General features: G+C 42.2%; 2 protein-coding genes across 7 annotated transcripts in view; both read right to left on the minus strand.

Annotated features, from left to right (window-relative positions):
- Positions 1-1,258: 1,258 nt before the first annotated feature.
- On the minus strand, positions 1,259-10,762 carry NDUFAB1 (NADH:ubiquinone oxidoreductase subunit AB1). The gene is made up of 5 exons (XM_024560378.4): positions 10,522-10,762; positions 4,132-4,254; positions 2,992-3,079; positions 2,177-2,276; positions 1,259-1,422 (listed from the first exon to the last, which is right to left on the minus strand). Exons 1-4 carry the CDS (start codon positions 10,681-10,683, stop codon positions 2,185-2,187), a joined length of 465 nt encoding a protein of 154 aa, XP_024416146.1. The 5' UTR covers positions 10,684-10,762; the 3' UTR covers positions 1,259-1,422; positions 2,177-2,184.
- A 116-nt stretch (positions 10,763-10,878) lies between these two features.
- The window catches only part of PALB2 (partner and localizer of BRCA2), a 28,282-nt gene continuing 14,711 nt past the window's right edge, over positions 10,879-24,449 (minus strand). The window contains exons 10-15 of one of the 6 annotated variants that reach the window (XR_006655446.3): positions 23,765-23,881; positions 19,722-19,809; positions 16,728-16,876; positions 15,490-15,572; positions 13,501-14,491; positions 10,879-11,020 (exon numbers count right to left, since the gene is read on the minus strand). Coding sequence is in view for 4 of the 6 variants with exons in the window: in XM_024560376.3 (XP_024416144.3) it covers positions 15,362-15,572; positions 16,728-16,876; positions 19,722-19,809; positions 23,765-23,881 (565 nt within the window). In the remaining 2 variants the exon portion in view is untranslated. Of the gene's footprint in view, positions 11,021-12,483; positions 14,492-14,752; positions 15,573-16,727; positions 16,877-19,721; positions 19,810-23,764; positions 23,882-24,449 lie in introns of those variants that run through there. The other 5 variants (XR_006655445.2, XM_045195350.2, XM_045195349.2 and 2 more) reach the window with 5 other exon arrangements.

A 24,449-nucleotide genomic window follows, 5' to 3' on the forward strand; every position in this document is an offset into this window, starting at 1 on the left:
TTTTGCTCTATTTCTGAGCCATGTGAACATCACCTGCAGTCCTGATGCTTCACTCCCAAGTACTCAGTACATACCGCGTGAGAATAGGTTAGTTGGACCACCATAACACTGTCATTATTCCCAAGAAATGTGATGTCCTGTCCCTGCACATATCCCATTTGTCCTCCAGTTTTCTGCTCTTCCCCATCCTCCCAGCCCCACACTTCCCTGAAGTCAATGTCTCCAATCTCCTTTTTAGTTACCTGTCCTTTCCTGTGACATCGATTTTTTTTTTTAAAGCCCTACCTCATGATCAGATTCAGGTTCAACAGTTCTAGCAACATTTCTTTCTGTTCATTACATCAGGGTAATTGGAATGTGGCACATCATACGGATGCTAACTGTCCATAGCAGAAGGTGTACTCCCAGGAATGGAGGCATAGGATTGACCTGTGTGGTATTCAGCCCATTGGCAGGGTGCTGCACATGCGGTGGGCACCTGATGTTTCTGAGGGACACTTGCTATCTGAGGAGGCACAAGGAGAAGGGTGGTGTGGCAGAACTAGAGATTGGGTGAAAACAGGTTGTGACAGGCCTTACAGTCACTCTCACAAAGGGAACTGCCTGCAGCGGATTCACAGGTGTTCGGAGGCAGTTAGAACTACGTGTACATCGTACCCTTTCTGCTGTTCTCGTTCACACACGTGGGAGTGCCGCGTGTGGCCCGTGTGCTGCCTTCCTACAGTGGCACACAACATTCAGGTTCTTAGAGCTTAAGGGCTTTGGTGTTGTTTGAACACAAAGCCTAAATAGCATTGCCCAGGAATTATCTGTGTGTGTGATTCAGTGTGTTTTCTTCCCTAATCTGGGTCCTTTGAGACTTGGAACAGCTACACAATGATGGGAACAGGGCCCTTCTGTGCACTGGGTGGTTAAGATGCTAGCAAAAGCCCTAACTGTAGTGGCAGTACTTGAGGCCTCATTTATCTTAAGCACAAACAACACAGATGCTTTTTTTTTTTTTTTTGGCAAAATGTACAGCTGCCATTGGGGTTAGAATAGCCAGCACTTGGCCCCAGATGTTAAAATTATCGTAATTCTGATCAGAGGCGTCACGTGCAAGCCTGTTTTGTTCCAAGTACACCGCTCAAAAAGTCTTACAATTTTGATCTGCATGAATACCAGTGGCAGATCAACAGGTCTTTAAAAATATTAAGCAAAGCTGATATAAAAATGCACTTTCTAGACACCACTGAAAAACTAAAGACTGACAAAAATGTTGATTTTATAGATTTATTTTCAAAGGGCAAAAACACGTAGACAACTTAAATACAAGTCTAAACAGAATTTACTCTGTCAATGTCAGCAGTAATGCCAAAATGTGTTTTCCTGCCAGACACTCTTCTGTGTATTCCAAGTCTTCTATCCATGAAGGAAAGGGATCTGGAAAAGACACAGGAAGTTCAGTGTTCCTTTTGCTGTATTGTTATTAACATTCCATGAAGATCTCTGAGGTGCTACATCCAGAGTAACTAATACAATGTTTTATTTAAAAAGTCTTATCATTTGATTATCCTAAAGCCCAAATAACAATAGCTAATATTTATTGACAGACTTCTTTACCATCAAGCATTGTATTAAATAATTTACATACACTACTGATTTTTAACTTCACAGAAGTTCCACGTAGGTCCTATCTTTATTCCCATTTTACATATGGGGAAACTGAGGCTCACAAGAGGCTAGACAGACATAACAGAATGCGGCAGAGCTGAGAATAAACAGATGTCTGACTCCAGCACCCGCCTCTTGCCCATGAAGCCTCTCTGCCTGACAGCCAACACCCAGGCCATCCCAACATCTGGGTAGCAGGCAGGGCTGGCCTGGAGTGAGGGAGGCAGTGGTCTTTGCTTCTGGGTTAACTCGAGCAGTGTTTTCTACGAGACTGCTTTTAGGAGGGCTAACGCTCAAGGGAGTCTGTCCAGGAATGAACTTCTCTCAACCCTCCTCAAGGATACAGATGATCATTAAGGCTGGCCCTCTTGGAGTGGCAGATAACCAGAGGGGCCTGCGTTTATAACCAGTGAAAATGTCAAGCATTTCCATTTTCCATTTCTGCTGGAGTCTTACTTTATTGAAGAAACCCAGGGAGATTAATTCTATGGGAGAACATCATTCTATAAGTCAAATTATTTACCTGATACTTTATTCATACACATCCTTCTTATCTGCAATATAATCTACAATTTCTTGTGGACACATCAGCTTCTCTGCATCTATATCAGGAATCTCAAATCCTAAAAGTACAGTTTACAACAGTGCGTAAGTACAGAAAAAGGAGACCCTTCAGCTGAAAGCACTGGCACTTCTGTAACACCCACAAGTGTACCAAGTGTCCAGCACCCGAGTCCATTTCAGTTGCGAGTCAGTGATGTTCTGGACAATGTGTGTATCATATTGGGTATAATGGTTGGCTCTTTTAAAATATATATACATATATAAAATTCACATGGTAGAAAATTCACCCATTTAACAGTATAAAAATCCAGTGGTTTTTAGTATTACCACAAAGTTGTACAGTCATCACCATTATCCAACTGTAGAATATTTCATTACCCCAAAAGAAAGCCTGTACCCACCCTACCCCAATGGATGCCATGCCTCTTAGCATCATCTCTGAGGGATCTTAACTAAGTTCTGCTCTGTAGGATGGCACAGAAGTCCCTTGGCTTCCATTCAGGAAATTTGCCTCCAAAATTAGTTGTGGAACCTTGGTCTCATTTGCACAACTAACTGTCCCAAACCAGAATAACTTGGAGTGTGCACAGGAAGCACAGTGGGAAACCAAGGTATGTATATGGAGGTGTGGTTTTATGTGAAGGGAGGACTTAATGTTTCTATTTATATATTTGATTCAAATCCCAATTCAGACTCCCAACATTCCTTTCACTTTAATCCACCCAAATCAACAATCACAATATGGAGACCCAAGACTCAGCCCGTGTGTGTTACCAAATTCGTCCTCCATAGCCATGATAATCTCCACTTGGTCCAAACTGTCTAAGCCCAGGTCTTTCATAAAATGGGAATTTACTGAGAGCTGCAAGAAAGAGACACCAAACACAAAATCAGGCTGTGAGAACTTTTGCTTTGCAAGACAACTGAGTGGTACAATATTAATCATTATATGGGAAACTTATTTTTAAATAGGAGGAACCATAACTAACATACACATTTAAGGTGTGCTAGCATATACTGAGTGTGCTTTACATGTCAACTAATTTAACCTTGTTCTGAACTGGGTAACAACAGATACAAAGCTACTGATGGATTTCACTTTACATGTTTAATTAAGATCTTTGATCACTGCTCTGAATGACACTGTAGAGTTTGGTTCTTCTTGCTCCCCTATTAACAACTAAGACTACACCTTAGAAGTGACATTCCTTCCCCTCAAGAATAGCAGACAGTCTATCATCACCTGCCTTTAATTTAGACCTCAAGCTTCAAAAACTCACATGCAAACAAACTCCTGGGGGTGTCATGTCATGTACATACAGCATGGTGACTCCAGTGAATAATACTGTCTTGCATATTTGAAAGTTGCTAAGAGAGTGCATCTTAAAAGTCCTCATCTCAAGAAAACAGCTTTTGTAATGTGTAGTGACAGATGTTAACTAGATTTATTACGGTAATTAATTCGATATATATAAATATCTGAAACTAACAATGTTATGTGTCAATTTATACCTCAAAAAAACAAACCAAACACCCCACTGTCCTACTCACACAACAGATTTAATTACTAAAGGGTGAATTTTTTTATGTGTTACTATAAGAAAAATTCCAAAGGTTATGAAAGGTGCAAAATAGTATTCACAGTACACTACTCCTGTGTTTTTTAAAAGGCTAGGAAGTACAGATCACACAGCACATATAACATACATGCATGTGTGTGTACTTCCTTGCACATGCACTGAGTACCTCTAGAAAGATACACATGAAGCTGCTTTCGCTACTGCCTCCCAGAGAGGAACCTCTGGCTGGGAGCAGGGAGACTTTTTACTGAATGTCCTTCTGGACCACTTGAATTTTGTATCATGTGATTAAATACTCATTTAAAGAAAAAAACACTTAAACCACATCAGTTACCTTCTCTGGGTCAATCTTGTCATACAGTTTCAAGACGTAAAGAACACGGTCCTTGATGCCCTCTATCGTCAGAGGGGGCATGTCACTATATGGCCGGCACAGCTGTGTAACTCTGCCTGGTACCTAGGGCAAGGGCAGGAAGGAAACGCTGAACCTAAAATGCCTCCAAGTGAATGCACTTGCTTGTATTAGGTATCTCTCACAAAGCTTTTAAGGCTCTAGAGCAGAGGTGTCAAACTCATTTTTACCAGGGGCCACATCAGCCTCAAGGTTGCCTTCAAAGGCCCGAATGTAATTTTAGGACGGTATAAATATAACTGTTCCTTAACTAGGAGAAAGAAGCTCGGTGCTGCTGCTGGGTAGAAGAAACAAGGTGCTGGGCTGAATTTGGCCCGCGGGCCTTGAGCTTGCCACCTGTGCTCTACAGCACTGCCTCATCTGACTGTGATTATGGCTGCTAGGCCACACTGGTTCACTGCTGGGGAATCTCAGAAGCTCTAGCAGTTCTGAAGCATAAACATGGGCCTCCCTTCCCCTCAGACTGGACATTCCTTTTGCTCTGTGAGACTAAAATCCAAGGTGTGCAGAAGAGCCCAAGTCTCCTCATGTCATCTGCAGCAGCCATTGCTGCAGTAAGTGCACACCACCTCTAATGGGCACACACAAGTCAAAGTCACCCACATGGAAAGAGCTGTCGTGTTAAGCTGAGGCAGCTCGCTGAGGACCATATATGCAGAGTCTGATCTGGTCCATTGGCTAACCAACCCAAAGGAGAGGAAGAGGGAGCCTGACAGTTGTCACAGTCCAGTTTATTTCCCTTCAGGGTCCACGCCTTATTGACACCAGCCAAACTATGAGCCTTTCTGATCTTTGCCGAGATCATCTCAAATCTCTGATATTCACCTGTTTATAATTCAATTGGGTACTAGGGTACTGACTCCTTTACGAAATGTGAGAAAGTTTCCATCTCATAGGTCAGCGGGCTTAAAGCCATGGAAGGTACCATGCAGAACAAGAGAAAACAAAATAGCACTTGGATAGTTTTGCTCATTATGGAAGTCCCTAATCTGAACTGGTTTGTTTGCCTTCTAAAATTGATTTTGATACTGTGGTTTGGAGTTCTTACAGTATTTCCCATAGAAAATAGGTTTTGCCTGTTGGGGCTCTGGTGCCCGAGACTCACAAAGATCCATGAAAAACCATAATTAAACAAATGAACCAAACCTGTACACACCTCTGTGTAAGCACTATCTTGCAAAAAACAAAAACCCCCAACCAAACAAAAAAACTCAGGCAGTGAAGTTAGGTTTAATCAGCAAGTGAGGAAATTAGATGAGTTTTATAGGCATCCTGAAGAATATTTCTGGGTACTTTCAGAGGTCTGGAGCACTTACTTTCTGTCTAAATTTAGTGTACTTTCCCTTCCAATGACAGAATGGGTTAAGGAAACCTCTGAAGTGGGAATGTCACCAGGCCTTATCAATGACTAGGTTTCCAAGCCACAGATAGAATGTAGTAGAAAGGACTCATGAGAACGCGGGAGAAGGAATGAGCTAACTGTGGTGATGACAGACAAGAACTTTAAGAGTAAGGATGTAGCGGAGGCCTCATCTGTGTATATCAAGAAGTGACAGGAGGTGGAACCAGTGCTGAGAGGGACAGAGAAAGAGGAGGCTGGTGAGGGTGTTTCTACACAGCTACCCACGTGGCCCACCAGGGGTCAGCATCATCCCCAGCAACAGGGCAAGTGCCTGCAGAGGCCAGATAGGCAGATGTCATTAAATGAAACTAAAGAGGCCCTAGCTGGTGTGGCTCAGTGGACTGAGTGCTGGCCTGTGAACCAAAGGGTGTCCAGTTCAATTCCCAGTCAGGGCACATGCCTGGGTTGCAGGCCAGGTCCCCAGTTGGGGCCACGTGAGAAGCAATCACACATTGATGTTTCTCTCCTCTTCCATACATAAAATCTTTTTAAAAAATGAAATTAGCCCTCGCTGGTACAGCTCAGTGAATTGAGCTCCAGACTGTGAAGCAAAGGGTCACCAGTTCGATTTCCAATCAGGGCACATGCCTGAGTTGTGGGCCAGATCCCCAGTAAGGGGTGTGCGAGAGGCAACCACACATTATTTCTTTCCCTCTCTTTCTCCCTTCCCCTCTCTCTAAAAATAAATAAAATCTTGTAAAAAATGAAATGAAAGGAGTCTCCACCTGGAGGCCACATGGCAAGGTAAAGTGGGTGGCTACAGTGGGCTCAGCAGAGGTAGAAGGGTGAGAGATCAGAGCCTGGAATGAGACTGCTTCATCTGTACCCTTACCTGTTAACATGGAGATACACAAGAGTGCCAGGCTTGCAGGACTGTTGTGAGGTGTGAGCAAAGGGAAAGGCTTGGAGCACTACCTGACACGCACACAGGGGTGCTCTGCAGGGCTATCCAGCAGGCCCTGGGGGAGGATGATGCCTGGCCAGTTTGCAGCTTTTGGGAGGTGTACCCCTAAAGCACTTGATCCTGCTTCCTCCCATGCCTCCCCTTTGGGCCTCTTTATTATTTCTTATCATTCATTCAGGCTATGACCCTGCCCTAAGCACTTTCCATACACCATCTCCTTTAGTTCTAACAGCAGTATGAGGCATATAGCATTATCACTCCATTTTAGATGAAGAAACCGAGGCAGAGAAAGGCCTCCTGGGTGGGGGGCTTACTCCTTACTGCCTCCTTCTGCTGAATCTCAGTCCATTTACCAAAAAAAAAAAAAAAAAAAGTGTTGTTTCTGATATTAACTGTTTTCCCCCAAGATGTACACCTGAAACTTCTATTTAACAGAAACCTCCCACAGACATGAGAAAAGAAGGCACTGTTTGCAGGAAAAGAGTGACTACCTGTGGGTTAGTATAAACTAATCAAATCTGATTAGTGTCCAATAGAACCCATCTTCTCTCTGGGGCCCATCTCTGACTGAGGGAAACTCAAAAGGAACCTGAGGAGATGACCTCAAAGGCCATCTCTACAAACTGCCCCCTGTACAGTTATACCCAGGCAGCACAGACATCTCAAACTCCATCGTTTGGAAATGAATTCCCTACCCATCTGTCTGCAAAATGCCTGCCTACAGACTTCTATTCTTCCTCCACCACCTGGGGCTCTAGCCAGAAACCTCAGGGCCAATCTCCACTCTTCCCATTGTCTCCCTATCACGTCACTGGATCACCCAGCATGTCTGGCTCGGGGGAAAAGGTCTCACTTATTCCTCCAAACAACCTTGCTTTACGTTCACCCCCACCTAGGCAGAGAACATCCACACACCTCAGTGGGCATACAGCAGCACCCTGCACAATAGGCCTGCTACCTTCCACAGGCACCTGCAGTCAACCGTAAGTGTGTGCCGGGTATTTCCTGGCCTTAGCACGTGGCACTACGCCCTGCCCTGACTGCTGCCTTCAAGACCATACTCACTAGGGGTTAGTTCCCTCTTCTTGCTTCTGCACTGTATACACACCTGTCCTCACATATGGCAATCCTTGCCTTTACATGACTGTCTCAGCAGCCTGCAAGCTTTATCTGTATGACATGCACTGTGCTATGTGCTGGAATGACACAAAGATGACCTCTATCGTCAGAAAAGTTAGTCTAATGGAAAAGACCAACCCAAACAGATCATTTCAGTAGTAATAAAATGAGATGAGCCGTAACAAAGTCATGGATCGGTGGGCTACTGCAGTAACAAAAGTTGTCATTCAGTCCTTGAGAGGCAAGGAAGGAGACTTGGGAATTAACCAAAAAAAGGACAGGGACAGATTATTCAAGGAGAAAGGCAGGCCAAGAAAAGGAGGCACGAAAGTGTAGTGTGTCTGTGTGAAGAAATTAGTTCGTGCTGCTGGAGTTTTAAGGGCAAGGTGGCGCATCAACATAGGCTTTGACGCTGGAGAGGCAGGGCCCAGGCTGTGGACCTTGAGTGAGTCAAAATAGGTTTGTCTTACTAGGGAATCAATGATGTGGACAAACCACAGCCCAGAGTCCATCATTGTCATGTATGTCATCTGGTCTGGTACCAAGAAGAGTCAAGCTTTCCCTGCACCAAGTGCTTTGTCTTCACCTGGGTACTGCATCCCACAGAACTTGAAAGTCTCTCTGTGCTCTGGCCACCACAGTTTAGATTCAGGGCCTGCAGAGGTGAAGTATTGGACTTCTGGGCTCCATTTTAGACCACTACCCTTGTTCTTCTTACCTCCTATTTTTATAGTCTTACCTTTCTATACCCAAGAAAGCTGCTTTAGTGTTTTTTTTTTTTTTTTTTTTAAGGCTATAAATGAGTAACTGGTTGCTCTGAGATCAGCATGGTAGACAAATTTTGAGGAGGGAAAAGCAACAGCTGGGAATGGGTAGAATGAGCATTCATCCAAATTAGATGAGCAGAAACTGGAGGTGGTTTGGAGTGACTGGCACACAGCCAATAGAAATCAACAAAGTGAAGAAACAGCCCAGGAACAGTGTGTGCTAAGAGATCTCTGAAGGTTACCAACATTTAAAGATTAGGCTAGACAGAGAAAGTGCCCACTGAGTAGAAGGGAGAAAGAGAACAAACCGAGAGAAAACAGTGTCAGAACAGCTTAGGGAAGATGGGGCAGCAGGGACTGACCAGGCAAATTTATTGTAATTGCTGCAAAGTACCCAATGAAGATGTGAACGTCTTTCTTAGTAGCTATCTCTATATCCCTCAACAGGCTAGTATGAGGCCTGGCAGGCTCACATCTGCCCCTGAGTATATTTCAATGAACAAGTATTAACTCTCCAATCCACAAAGGGTATAAGGTGCCGACTATAAGATGCATTCCCCGCGCCCCCCCAATTTGGGGGGGAAATGGGAGTGCATCTTATAGTCCGAATGTAGATTACCTGGCTCACAGGGGCAGGGGGTGGCAGTGGAGGGATTTTTTTTTTTTCTTCCTATTTTCCTCCTCTAAAACCTAGATACGTCTTATGGTCCGGTGCATCTTATAGTCCGAAAAATACGGTAGTTACACGGGAGCACTTAGTCAAAACCACTTTGTAAATATAAATAAAGCAGTTCCTCCGCTGTACGTGAAAACCAAGCGAAGGTAGTGAAGCATCTTTGGGCACCCTACTGTTAAAGGAAAAATCCAAGGACCACCAGCAGCAGGACCTGCTGGAAGTCCTTTAAAAACAAAGACTCTTAGCCTGTTACCAGAATCTATATTTTTACACAAGTGATCTGTACACACAATCAAGTTTGAGTATCAGTGCTTTAAAAACAGGGACATTTGCTTTGCCTTTTAACTGAATGCTGAAGTCAGTCTAAGGAACAAAACACTCAGCAACACCACATACTGCCGTTTTATCCCTTAACTTCAGGATGACACTTTTAACCTCGGATTCAGGCAATAAAACAATGTCCTGCAAACGACTCCATTACAGTGTCAGTAAATCTCAAAACTGGATGCACAAAACGATTACTTAGCTTTTAAAAAACAGATGCCCGGGCCCCACCTCTAGAGATTCTGAGTGATTTTGCCCCAGGAATCCTAACTTTTTATTCTAACATCTTAGTCAAGGTTGAAACATTATTACAATGAAGTTCTGGAGATTGAAAAGGGGTTTCTCAACTTGACCTCGAGAGCCTATCCTACCTTTAGACAGTAGTTCTCAATCTTGGTGCACTTCAGAGTCACTTGAGGAACTTAAACAAAAACCCAGTCCAGGGCCTCATCCCAGATAGTAAATCAGAATTGAGGGGCAAGAGATTTTTCTTTCTCTTTTAAGCTACCCCGGTAATTTGAATGTGCAGGTAGGGTTGAAAAATCACTGCCCTAAGGAGAGTTTCAGCCTTGTAAAGGTTTCATCCGATTTAAAAAAAAAAAAGAAAAAAAAAAAAAGCGAAAAATACGGGTAGTTTCCTCTATTGCCAGGAGGCCTAGAAGCATGTAAAAGGTGCCACATGGGGAAATTCAAGGAGAGAACTGCTCTGGAGAAGGCTATGGGCCACCATCGCTTAGGGATAATGGCAACCAATAGTATTCTGAGGGCTTGCCAAGCACCGCTCTAGGTGTTTTACCTGCCTTAACTCCTAAGCCTGGATGCAACTCCACAGGGAGAGACCAGTGTCCCAATCTTAAGTTCAGAGTGAGGCTTAGCGAGGTTACGAGACTAGTCTGAAGTTTCGGTTAAGTGGCAGCCAGTATTCGAACCCGAGAGTATCACTAGGTCGCACAGCCTCCGAGCAAGGTCAACCGAACAGTTAGGCAGGGGAAGGGGGAGCGAGCCAGTTGTCCTTAGTCACACCTCCTACGACTGGCGCAGCCCCGCGGCCTGACCCCCTTCTCTCCAGCAGCCCGATCCCTGACCCCTGTCAAGCCCCAGCAAAGTCATTGTGAGTCACCTGCACGAGCGCCAGGGCAGGAACCCCGGGCCTGGTCTGGGTCCCCGCGGGGCAGAGCCAGATGCTGAGCGGTCGGGCGGCGGCCAGCGTGGGAACCCAGGGCAGCGACCCCAAGGCCGCGGGCAGTCGGCGGACACAGGAGCAAAGGACACGAGCGGCCATGGCTACACCGACCCAGGCTGCACTGCGCTGCACCCGCGGGTCTAGTTTCCTCTCGAGTTAGGGGCGGGCGACGCACAGAGCGGCACTGCGGAAGCCCATCCGGAGGTGGCGGCCCCTGGCGGCTCCAGGCGGCACTGCACCCTCTGGACCCGAGGTCCAGCCCTTCCCGTTCAGAGGCGAATGGCTGCCAGGGCCAGATTCCCTAAACACTAATCATTGACACGAGAAAGGAACTTATTTTCACTTATTCGCTGAAAGTTCTGAAACACATTTTTTAAAGGTCTTGACGCCGAGTTTCTTCCATAGGAGTTAAGGTTATTTAACAGGTCTAAACTCTCTGTAAAATAAGATGGTAAAATAAGACCTGATGTAAAATGTAAAATAGGAATGTGAAAATGAGTCAATTAAGTATGTATGACTAATAAATGTGGAAATTACAATAAAAATCATATACATGTTTTAAAGTTAACAATGTATAAATAATATAGCTCACAAAAATGGGTTCATCCGGGAAGTTTTACTGCTAATATGCTCACATTTCTTAGTAAGGAACCCAAGGATATTGAAATCCACACAAATAACTTCAAACTCCAAATATTGCCTGGATGGACAATCCAACAATGGCTTCAGTTTTACATGTTTCTTCTACTTTTGTTAAATTTAAGTAAAATAAAGTGTAATGCCTTTCACTTAAAATAGAATGTAATGCAGTTGACACCAGTGTTGTAAAATTATTTATATGTTCACTAAAAAATTGAGGATATGCTATGTGCTAGTTGTTGAGGATACAGCAGTGAGCAAGCCAGACAGGCAGTCTATTCTCATAGTTTACTTTCCAGTGGGGAGATAGACAATAAACAAATAAAAATATACCCCCCCCATAAAACTCCAGGAAATAGTGATAAATACAAGGAAGAACAATAAAGCAGGGAAGGGAATAGTGAGGGAGTATAGGAGGTGAGTTATTTTAGGTAGGGTGGTCCCTGAAGGCCTCTTTTAGGAGGTATATTTGATCTAATCAATCGGGAGGGGAGACAACCTTGAGAATCATCTTGCTGTTGGTGATGCCGATCAGTCTGTACGGCAGTGCCAGCAGTTGACACCAGGCTTCTCTTGCACCCTGATTTAATCATCACCATTTCACTGCTTACTAAACAATTGGAAAAGCGACTGTGCCACCTCTTTGGAATGGTCAGCAAATAAATGGCTAAGCTCCAGTTTGAGTGGTAGCCTCCCATTTCTGCAGAAAACTGACTGGCACCAAAAATCTGGAGACCAAGCATCAGGGCCCATAATATCTATGTGAGTCATAGTAACACACTGTCTCTGATTATGCCTTCCCAGCCACCCTTTGGGGCAGACCCATGGGAGACCCAGGATGGTGACATACAGCATTAACAGAGGAGGGAGAACTCAAGGAGAGCCTGGTAGCCTCCTAAGCCCACACTTGAGACCCTCTCTTCCCATGACCTATCTATATTTTGCATTCCACTTAATCCTTTTGATCAAACATAATAAATCACCTCTTATTTAAATGACATATGTTGGGAGAGCTACTTTACCCTTCAGCAAGCAAAGAGAAAATGTCAGCCTACATAGTTTCTGCCATAAAAGGTTCAATATTGAGATCAAGTCCTTAGCAGCTGGGAAGATTTGAGAGAGGACACTGGTGCTTCTCAGTAGCACCCCCATCAAAGGATAGATAAGCATAAACTATGTCAACTTCCTGTACACATCACCCCACCAACCCAGTTATCCCTCCCTCCTTCCAGCCCATTTGCACTACTGTTTCATACCCTCCTGTTCCCCTGGGACCATATACCTCCAGTTTCCTCTTCTTCACATCTTCATCCTTTCTTCACTCTCCTTTGAGCCCATGAACATGCCAAAGTTTCCCCTGGCCTAAAACAAGTTCAGAGGCCTCGTCCACTTTCATATATCTCTAATAGTACCATTCCTGCTTCCTTCACAGGCAAGCTTCTTGAAAAAAATAATCTACACTTTCAGTCTTTAATTCCTCACTTCCTATTCTCTCTTTAATCCACTCAAATCTAGATCCTCCTCAACCTGTCCACTTGCACAACCACGGAAATTTGTCATAAAGCTCACTACTACATCTTAAATTGGTAAGTCCAATAGGCTATAACCTTTCTGGCCCTTCTTTTTCTACCTTTTTCATGGCTCTATCCCCTCCACTCATTATTTAAACATTGGTCCTCAGGGCTCTGTCCTTGACCCACTCTTGACTTTAAAAATACAAGTTTTCAGAATTGTTTTACTCCAGAGGTTTTAATTTCCATATGCATCCAGGCCTGGCCTCTTCTGTGAGCTTCACATCCCTGTGTCCATTGTCTATTACTTGATCTATAAACACTAAACACTCAAATGAGTTATCTTCCCCCTGTGTATTCTCTATTTCCATTACTGACACCATTGCCCACTAAACCAGAAATGTAAAACTCCTTCATCTCCTACCTAATCCTGTATTCACTCAGCCCTGCTCATTTCTTTTCCTCCTAAATCTCCCCTCACCTCCAGAATAAAGTCCACTTTTGTTAACATGCCTCATATACTCCTGACTCCATTCCCCACACATAGTTCTCTAGTACTGAGTTGTCTGTGGTTCACACCATACTGTCCTTTCTGCCTGTAACATCCTTTGCTTGTGTGCTGACTTACCCTGCAAGTTGCAGCTATGTTGTTACCCTTCACAAAGCTTTTCTTGAACCCTATGTTGTGCTAACTGCCCATCCTTTGAGCTTCCATAGCAGCACTGTGAACACACCCTTTAAGTTTAAAACACAGTATTTAACTTACCGCTTTACGCACGGTCTCCCTCATTAGGCTGTGTACTTCTGAAGAGCAGTGGCCTCACGGCAATCACCTTCATACCCATTGTCATGTGCCCAGTGTTTGTTCCGTGTCACTGAACTGGAATTACTGCTTCGCTCTACTCAGTGTTCTTAACTCTTAAATACAGTTAAGAGTTATGTTTCTCAGGGTTTTTGAGTCAATTAAATCTTTGTAAAAAGCTGTCTATTATCTATGATGTACTAGCAAATAAACTATCAGTCATGTAAAGTTAAGATCTCACTTGTGGGAAAAGAATATAGGAAAGTTAAATCTTTTACACAAATACATCAAAGGGTAATAATTAAGTTAGCAAAAGCCAGTAACACTGTAAAAAGGTATATATTTTAAAGAGAGGGGAAGAGGGGAGAAAGAGAGGGAGAGAAACATCTATTGGTCACATGCCCCTCTCCCCTTAAGACCTGGCCTGCAACCTAGGCATATGTCCTGACTAGGAATCAAACCAGTGACCTTTTGGTTTGCAGCTCAGTGCTTAACCCACAGAGCCACACCAGCCAAATAAAGGGTATCTTTATAAAAGAAGTAATAGAGCCCTGGCTGGGTAGCTCAGTTGGTTAGATCATCATCCTGTACACCAAAGGTTGCAGGTTCGATTCCCAGTCAGAGCACATACCTAGGTCGCAGGTTTGATCCCCACCCAGTTAGAGCATGTACGGGAGGCAACTGATCATTGTTTCTTTCTCTCTCCCAAATCAATAACATATTCTCAGATGAGGATAACAAAAGGTAATAGAGCCAATAGTTATATTATATGGGTAATGAAAGCATGTTAGGCAAATAAGTACTTACAGCTTGGGACAAAATAAATTTCCAGTGATACTACCAGATTAGGACTTTAAACACTTCTGTCTCTTCAATCACTCAGGTAAAAGTGAAGACGATGTATTCAGTAAAGCTGTGCTGTTGACTCAAAGTGACTCCAGTGGTAATGCAGGCACTTGTATCATGGATGCATGTGAGAATAAAGAACAATTATTTCTAAATTAACACATTTCAGTAAATCTTGTATTACTTTTAGTAAGTATGTAGAAATAAAGTATTACAAATGGCATAAAAATATATTGTATGTGAGTGTAGTAACTTAACTGCAGTTTACTCTTACTATGCAAATATCGTCGCCTATTCTAGTTGTAAAATAATTACTTGTTTCTGAAAATGGTCTTAATAGGATGGGAAAAATAGTATGCCAAGCAGAATGTATCAAATAAATATTTATTTTTTTATTTTGAGAGTACATTTATTAAAGCTGCGGACAGTGAAACAAGCTTAGGATAGAAGAAGCAAGCCTAGGCAGGGCTGCTTTGGCTCTTTAGAAATATTATGGGAAAGAAGTGAGCCAAGGTGCAGCTGCTATCAGCTGGAGAATCAGAGAAAAGGGGATCTTGGGGTCTCCCTTTTCTTATAGTCAGGTCCAGGGGGTTAGCCTGGGATGAGCTCCCACTGCCCGTTGCTCCCCCGGCTGCCAAGGAGAAAAAGCATGCCTGAGAAAGAAAGGGGGAAGAAAGGTGTGGGCATGCACCTGGGAAGAAAAGCATGCATAACAAATATTTATTAACATTTGAAGCGTTATGTACACCTTTAAAAGCAAATGTACAAATGAGAGGAATTACAATGATTTACCTGAAGTTATTTCCCCAATGTATAAATGAATATTAAAGATCAGTAAGGCCATCACTATCACAATAAAAAGTCCGTCTGAAATACAAGTAATTACTTTAAGTGTCATTCAGATACTTTTCTTACAGTTATAACTTCAAAAATTACTAGGAGGCCAAATATATCCAGAACAGTGTGTTTTTACCTTACTCTAACTTATTAGATACACAAATATGTTTCCATCTTTTTGTCCAGCCAGCAAATGAGAATCTGTACCTGACCATTTAACAAAAGACCAGTTCTGGTCAGAGATGGGTGGAAGAAGAGCAGTGCAATGACCTAGAAGTAAGTCCCAAATGGCAATTGTTCCAGAAGTCAACACCGCTGCTGCAAAATTATCCTTCACATCACCTTCCAGGAACCTAATATCAAGCAGGGAAGAGAAGATTAAAACCACACATCAAAAAAAAAAAAAAAAAAGCCCCAAACCATGCTCCCCATAGCAATAAGAAATATACCATAAATGCCTCTATTTGCAATGTTGGGGCAGCTGGCTACAGTGTTGCAGTTTGAAACATAATCCCATGTGCAGTCCCTGCCTAGCTCCTGATGTATCTTGTACCCATTGCACTCTAGTTTACCATGGTCAAACCCAGTCTCCTCAGTGTCTTTGCTCTTGCTAGTTCCTTTCCTTGGAGCACTCTAACCCCACACCTTAGTGTGGCTGGGCTTTTCTCATTACTCAGGCCTGTTGCCTCCACAGAAAGGGCATACCTAAACACCTGTCTACAGCGGTGCACACACACACTCTATCATATGACCTTCACAACGTGAGATTACCCTATTTCCATCACCCTACCTATTTGGTAGGTATCTCTCCCATAAAAGTGTGATCATAAGACAGAAAAGTCTGGTTGTCTTTTTAAGACAGGGCTCTGTAGCCAGCTACCTGGCTTTGAATTCTAACAAAGTAAGAGCTGTGTGACTCTGGGCAAGTTATTTAACTTCATCAGTAAAATGGGGACATGGTGATTATTGTGAAGTTCAATGAAATAGTTGATAGTACAGTACCTAACACACAGGAAATGCTTACTAAAAATGAATTGTTATTCCTCATTGCCACATTACTAGCACCTTGCAGAGTACCACTGATACATAGATCTCATCAGTCAATAGTTAAATATTTATTAATAGATCAATATTAACTGCCTACATGGTGGAGGCTCAGTCAAATTTCAAAGTAAAGAAATCTTCTTAAAGTACATTTAAAACTTTTCTTAATGGAGAGAACAAATTATAAGTTTTCTGTAGAGAACATTATGGGGAAAAAACAGGGCTTGGATACACATAAAATATTTATCCAGTGTCATGCTTGTGGGATCAGGATACAGGGAACCTGAGGCTTGACTCAGATCTACTAAATATTCTACTTCTTAACATTCTTTACCTTGATCTATATATAGTATTTCATGTTTCCATTCATCCAAATGACACAATGACACAAAAACACCTGGCTTTTGTATTTGCACAAGTGCCTTTCAAAGGTCACACTCATGGACCAAAAGTCACACACTTGCCTCCCAGCCTGCCCTTGAGGAAGACAGTAGAGCATCACACCCATGCTCAGGGCTGTCTTGGGGTTGATCACAATAAGCTGGAACACAGGGCTTCCCGATGGCTCCTTCTCTTTGGCACATGGATGACTCAGAACAACAAAAAGGAGCCCCTAATATAGAAGAAAAATTAATAACCAAGGAAATCATTAGGACTATGGTGAGAAAAAGAAAGGGCTGGCAGACTGACAACTAAAGACTCACAGAAACAATCAAAAGACTCATAAGTATCCAGGATTTCATCACTGGCTCACTTCTTTTCAGGCAGGCACTGCTGAGATTATCACTGAGCTAGACTTCCTGCTTCTCCAGCACAGGGCTCCCAGTGATTTTTCAGCCAGTTTTTTCCAGGTATGAATCTAGCTCATACACCAATTCCCTCCACCTTAGACACCACTAACACTCATGCCATCCATCTGGGAAAACACTAGCCCAGGGAAAGAAGGCATATAAACACATGGAGGGAGTCCTCAAACTAGAAATGTTCATTTGTCAGTTGGTTTTTGAAAATTCAGAACACATTTTCCCATTAAACAATCTTGTAAGTGGTGATTGGATTTTTAGGCCAGCCTATAATAGCTTATTAATTTATATTTATAGAGGAAGAGTGACAAAAATAGACACCATCACCTATGGTTGTTTCTGTAGGAAAATGTATTATAAATCTCTCCCAGCTTTAATATGATATATTCTAATAATATTATTGTATGAAGATATATGTCACACACACATATATACATCTATATGTATTTTTTAAATAAAGATTTTATTTATTTTTAGAAAGCGGGGAAGGGAGGGAGAAAGAGAAGGGGAGAAACATTGATGTGAGAGAGAAACATCGATCAGTTAGTTGCCTTCGCACATGCCCTGCCGGGGACCAAACCTGCAACCTAGACAGGTGCCCTGACCAGGAATCAAACCAGTGACCTTTCACTTTGCAGGACAACACCCAACCAACTGAGTCACGTTAGTCATGGCTATATGTATGTTACATACTGAAAATAATTGTTTTGGGGGATGAAATAGGGACAATTAATTACAGGGCCATCTTAGGATCAATAACACTCATTTCTACTTTATACATTTCCAGAATGACTGAATTTTTGTAGTGAGAATGAATTACCTTTATAATCACAAAACAACTGTGAGTTAAAAAAAGTATTAAATGCCATATACTTAACTAGGGGTTGGCAAACTACGACCCACAGGTCAAATCTGGCTCAAGGATTATTTCTGTATGGCCCATGAACTAAGAATGGTTTATACATTTTGAAATGGTTGGGAAAAAGACAGAGGAGGACTACTTTGTGACATGTGAAAATTATATCATCTCTGGGTGATTGTGTGTGACAGTGGCAGAGCAAAGTAGCTGCAACAGAGACCATGTGCCCTACAGAGTTGAAAATATTTACTGTCTGTCCCTTTACAGAAATGTTTGCTGATTCCTGCACTCAACTATAAATTACTATTTCTGAAGGTTGGCTTCATGGGGAATTCTTATTATCTTTTCCATTTTTGTGCTAAATGTTTTAAAATTAAATAGGTATTAATATTGTAATACCAAAGATATAACATTTAAATGCCTAGTAGGTAAATTTAATAATTCCAGAGACAAATTCAACCCTCTTAATTTAAAATGAACAGTAAGCCTCAAGAGCATGTGACAGATTACCTAAGACCACAAAACTTCTGAGTTCTTGTCCACAGACAGATGCTACTGAGCTAGGGAGAGATGCATCCTTTGCGTTCAGAGCCTCCATGTGCTGAGGCTCACAGGTTAGCCGTGAGGCTGAGCAAGTCAGTCTCCACACAGCACCAAACTGGCTGCTACTGCCTCTGCTCATGGCTCAATGGTGGATACACCAGCAGTCATCCCTACTCCAACCTGTACAGATGCTAAAACCAGGCTGTAAGCTAAGTTTTTAACACAATGGCTAAGAGGCTATAGGCTGTTTGTTTCTACACCGAAAACTAAAGCCTAAGAGCAAAGTGTGGCTATGATTATTTAATCATCCTCCCTCAGGATATTCATTCACATCATAACTAATTTATGGCAATGTGGTTGGGAGTCAAGTCCGATAACAGGGATAAATATTTCTCGGCATAAATTAAGCCAGAATCTGGCTGATGTGGCTCAGTGGATTGGGTGCTGGCCTGCAAACTGAAAGGTCACCAGTTTGATTCCCAGTCAGGACACATGCCTGGGTTGCAGGCCAGATCTCCATTTGGGAGCATGCGAGAGGCAACTGATTGACATCTCTCTCTCCTTTTTCAACTGTTGTTCAATTACAGTTGTCCCACTCCCCACCCCCCCGCCCTGCCAACCCCCTGCCTCCACCTTGCTCCCATAGTCAATCCCCATCCTGTTGTCCATGCCCATGAGTCCTCTACACATGTTCCTTGACTTGCCTCTTCCCCTTCTTTCCCTGTCATCACCCTCCCTTTCCCCTCTGGTCACTGTCAGTTTGTTCTTTATTTCCATGTCTCTGGTTCTAATTTTGCCCATTTGGTTGCTTTGCTGATTACGTTCCACTTATAGGTGAGATCATATGGTATTTGTCTTTCACCACTTGGCTTATTTCACTTAGCATAATACTCTCCAATTCCATCCATGCTGTGATCGATGTATCTCTTTGCACATTGAGGTTTCTCTCCCTTTTTCTCCCTCCCTTCCCCTCTCTCTAAAAATAAATAATCTTTTAAAAAATAAATTTACAGCCAGAAATAAATGTTTGCCGTTAAGTCATATAGTCAGAAAATTTACCAAGCAATCATACTGTACCAACATTTATTTTCATCCATAAATTTCAAAAAAGAACAAGCACTGCTATCCAATTTTGAAAAAGGCAACAGGGAAGGCCAGTTAATTAGTACTTACTAAGTTAGTGCTCTCACTCAGTGATACCAAAAGTAACACTCAAAGGAGATACAAAGTGGTCCCAACTGATCATTACTTACCATTTCAGAATAGGCTTTGTGACAGATGGAAGCTTGGTAGGAATCACCAATGGGCATCTTTTTCAGGAGCTGGCCAGTTTTTAAATTCCTTAGACACCAAAAATAGAAAAGCTGGTAACACTCTTCCAGCAAACTGGTTTTCACATAATTGTCTCTTATTTATCATAGCATCCTTTAGGAGGGGCCCAAGGTAAAAAACTAAGGGATGCAGTCCCCCCATTGTATTGTTTAGTCACAGAGTGAGCTAAAAATAGAACTATATTTAACTTGGCCAATGGTTTACTTTGATAGTTTTGCCCTCTGCTATGCCACTTGGGAGAAATCTCTCCAAATTCTAGGAGAAAAGGTTTCCATTATCTCATTTTACTTGGTGTCAATATTAAAATAAGTCACATGGGATAGCTCTATCATTATGACTTTGCCACAATTCTTGTTACACCTAAATTTTCCATGGAAGACAGTGGTCAGGAAACCAAATCTGGTTAGGCAAGAGACAACACCTGAAATAGACTCATAATTATGTCTCCGTAATATCTGCTTATTCTAGAGCTAGCCCAAGATAACAGAGAGAGAAGGAAAGACTAAGCTGGGGTGAAAAATGAAAAAAGGGATGAGAGAAGAGGATGAATATAAAAGAGAAGAGAAAAAGAAAGTTTGTTGGAACTACTCCTTAGTCTGAGGATTGTGATACTAACAACTGTTCTATCATGTGACTCTGCCTATGAAAATCTTTCGGTCGGCTCCCATTGGCCACAGATAAAGTCCAAGTTATTTTTCACGGTACTTACAACCCTCACAAATTTAGCAGTTGCAGTACTGTGTCACTCATCGCTCCTTTACCTGAAATCTTCTCACTATCTGTTCAACATATTATGCTTATTCCCAGCTCTCTGCCTTTATTCAAGCTACCCCTTCCAAAGCCCTCCATATTACTAATCTCATCCCATGTTGACCAATGGTCACCCATTCCTCAAGGCCCAGATTATGCCCCAACTCCTCCCAGCTGCATGAGCTCAGTTTTGACTCTCACTTCTCCCTATCTGCATTAGTCCACAGAAATCTCCTCACCTCCAATTCTATATAGTATTGTCCATATGGCTCATTTTTTATTTAATATATACTGTAGTAGGTTATAATGTAATTCATTCAACAAATACTTCTAAACTTTCTATGGCCCAGGTACTGTACACAAAAACTAAAGACAGAAAATTAAATTCTCATGTAAATATGCAAGGTTTTCCTCATAAAAGGGACACCAGAGCAGGCTTATCCCTTACAGAGATTAGCGCATGCTCTGTATTTAGTAACTGCTCTCTTCCCAAATCCCAAAGCACTCTGTCCAAATCTCTATCACTCTGACTTTGTGGGAACTGTAAAGGAATCATACACTTGGAATTGTAAAGCAATCTTATTTACCTACTAGATTTTAGGGGCCTTGGGGCCAGGATTCATATCTGATTCATATTTGCATCTTGCACAGAGAAGTAGAGACTCAAATATCTATCAAATAATTGAAAGATGGTGCTCAGTGAATACAGCTTGACCAAGATTAAATATTTAAACCTTCAATAGTAGTTCCAAAATGAGCCACTCGAACCTGTAGTATAACCTGAATTGCTTTAGGCACCTAACAAATCAGGAGTCCCACAGGAGAGGTGAACAACTACTCTATACATACAAAGTTAGGGAAAGCCCGAGCGGTAAAAGGTAGCTTTTGATAGATAGTATGAACCACACAGCTTTGAGCAGCTACCCAAGCAAGGAGCTAAGGCAGGCACTGATAACTGATAAAAGATATGGAACTGTCTTCAGGGACTTTTATAATACAAAGTAGCACATGCTAAATTAAAAATTAGGGCCACATGAATTCAGACAAAGTAATACCAATGAGGGCAGAGGTGATAGGACAGAACTCAAGGCAGCTGTGGGGGAAGGTACTCCTTAGAACCCAAACTGACTCTTAGAAGCTAAGTATAGAGATCCCTCCTCAACCTCAAATCTGGTTATGATCCATTATATATGAAATGCTATCAGCATAAGGGGGGAACTGAGGGATGGGAAGAAAAAAGGGAGCTAAGGAATATGGAATCGCTGAAGAGGAATATTTGTAATAGAGCACGAGGGAAATGGAAGCTAAAGAAAAGCAAACGTGGGCCCCATGGAAGTTTTTATTTCTGGGGCGGAGGGGAGAAGGATGGGAGTAAGAGTGTTTATAAAATAGCATAAAAGATGATCTGGAGGCCCTGAATAAGTAGCTCAGTTAATAAGAGCACTGTCCTGATATGTCAAGGTTGCAGGTTTGATCTCCAGTCAGGGATCAACCAATGAATGCATAAGTAAGTGGAAAAAACAAATCAATGTCACTCTCTCTCTCAAGTCAATAAATAAAAAAAACCTTAATCCCTGACTGGTGTGGCTCAGTTGGTTGGGCATCATCTAACAAAGTGAAAGGTCGCCCATTTGATTCCTGGTCAGGCCATGTGCCTGGGTTGTAGGTTTGGTCCCCAGTTGGGGCACACATGAGGGGCAACCATTTCTCTCCCTCTCTTTCTCCCTCCCTCCCCTCTCTCTAAAAATAAATAAAATCTTTTTTTAAATTTTTTTTTAAAAAAGATGATCTGGAGGTTAAATATTGATTCATGGAAATTACTGGGTTAAATTAATGGTCCAGGAGCTAAATTATAAAGGTCTGGACTATAGAAATAGCAGGAAGAATAGAAAAGACAATTTTTTTAAAGAATATTGTCCTCAAATTAAGACCTGAGACCTGAGGAAAGTACCCACATGGGAACCTGCTGCTCTAGACAGCAGGACATTTGAAAACAGGGTCTTCTGGCATGTTATTACATGGTCCAATTTTAGAGGCTCCATGGTGAGGAGGGGCAAGGTGTATTTCAGGGGCCATGCTTTCCTGCTTTATCCCTAGAGGGTTAGCATTGGGCAGTGCGAAAGAGGTAGGGTAGTACTGAAACAAATATCATTAACTTCCATTTACCAAGACCCATTCTGGCCCCAAGGAAACAGTTAATGGAGAAGGCTTCTGAGAAAAAATAAAGCAAACTATTCTCTTAATACAAATTAACCCTGCCAGTACTGATGGTCAGATATGGTTCTGTCTGTGGTCAAGAAAGAGAGGTGGCTGGGGACTTTTAGTTTCCCTATTACAAAGTTGTTAACTTGGATTCTGTAATTAAATTCTTTGAATATATCTAGTAATTCTGGATTGTATTCTAGGCATTGCAAATGACACTTCATATAAACTGTGGATTCTGTTACGTTCCTCTGAAGAATATTGATTTTTTTCCCCTAGTAAACAAGTTATCTTGGATAAACTCAAATTCTAATTGCTGAAAACCAGGTTCAGTTATTTTTGCCTTACCTGGGCTTCTCTGAGTCTGCTCTGAATACATGTGGTTTAAAGGTCAGCCAAATATTAAGGCAGAGATTATAGTCATAGTTTAGGGCTCTTCTCTGACTCTCTACTTTTTGAGGTTTCTCTCCTTCACTTTCTAGCTGCTGTGGTCACACTGAACTCTGTCATGTGGTTCTATAAACCAGTAGACAGAAGATTTTCTATCAGGTTTTTGGCCACCCAGTGTGCAATTGGGGCCCACCTTCTATTAAAAGTCATAAGAACAGAAAAGTCGTCCAGTGACATTTCCTTTCTCTAAGGGTCGAACTCCTAGTATCTCTCTTCTTTTTCTCACTCTCCAGTGCCTTCAGTTGATTGATTTTTATATTTATTCCAGAGTTAACAGAAGTAGGAGAGTTGGTCTGATAACTGACACTCAGCCATTAACCAGAAGCAGAAACAATCATACATTTTGCCAATAAAATTTCATTAATTTATAGTCTGCCCAGACTTATCTTTTTCACAACGTCTGAATTAATATGATGTTCTTGTTAGGACAAGTATATAGCACCCGACAGTAAACAAACAATCATATTTAGAGTGTCTTATCTAATCTTAATGACCCTGTGAAATAAGAGGTATATACTTATGTTACAGAAGAGAAAACTGAGGACCTTGAGGGAAAACTTACCAAATAACAATGTTGTTCATTATAGTGGTACCAAGCAGAGCTTCCTGCATCCCTTGAACTTCAGCAAAAGTTTGTATAGTCTCCTCAACAGGCATCAAAAACTGTTTTTCTTTGCTCCTACATTTAAAATAGTTATTAAAAACCAGCAGTTAACAATGGGCAGGGGGGAGTGGGGAGGGGATAGTGAGGAGAGGGGATTACAGGAACTACTATAAAGGACACATGGACAAAATCAAGGGGGAGGGTGGAGGTGGGGGAGGGAGGGGGGTTCAGCTGGGGTGGGGTGGAGGGATGGGGAGAAAAGGCACACAACTGTAATTGAATAACAATACAAAATTAAAATTAAAAAAAAATACTGAAAAAACCCCCCCCCAAAAAACCCAGCACTTTGTACCAAAGCAGTTTCTAAACAGTCCTTCTACATATTATTGAACTCTGTACAATAAACGCTAACCTGCTCTGACTGGTGTGGCACAATGGGCATCATCCCACCAACTAAAGGGTCACTGGTTCAATTCCTGGTCAGCCCACATGCCTGGGTTGCAGGCCAGGTACCTGGGTTGGGGGCATGCAAGGGGAACTGATCGATGTTTCTCTCACACACTGATGTTTCTCTCTCTCCTTCTCCCGCCCTTCCCCTCTCTCTAAAAATAAATAAGTAAAATCTTAAAAAAAAAAAAACAAA

Source organism: Desmodus rotundus, chromosome 1 (assembly GCF_022682495.2).
Source record: "Desmodus rotundus isolate HL8 chromosome 1, HLdesRot8A.1, whole genome shotgun sequence".
NCBI lineage: Eukaryota > Metazoa > Chordata > Mammalia > Chiroptera > Phyllostomidae > Desmodus > Desmodus rotundus.

Excerpts from the sequence above, each read along its gene's own strand:
- NDUFAB1 (XM_024560378.4), bottom strand. The coding sequence starts at position 10,683 with ATGGCCGCTCGTGTCCTTTGCTCCTGTGTCCGCCGACTGCCCGCGGCC. Across the intron at positions 3,080-4,131 it reads ACAAGATTGACCCAGAGAAG|CTCTCAGTAAATTCCCATTT; the intron begins GTAACTGATGTG and ends TCTTTCTTGCAG. Across the intron at positions 2,277-2,991 it reads GGCTATGGAGGACGAATTTG|GATTTGAGATTCCTGATATA; the intron begins GTAACACACACG and ends CTGTACTTTTAG.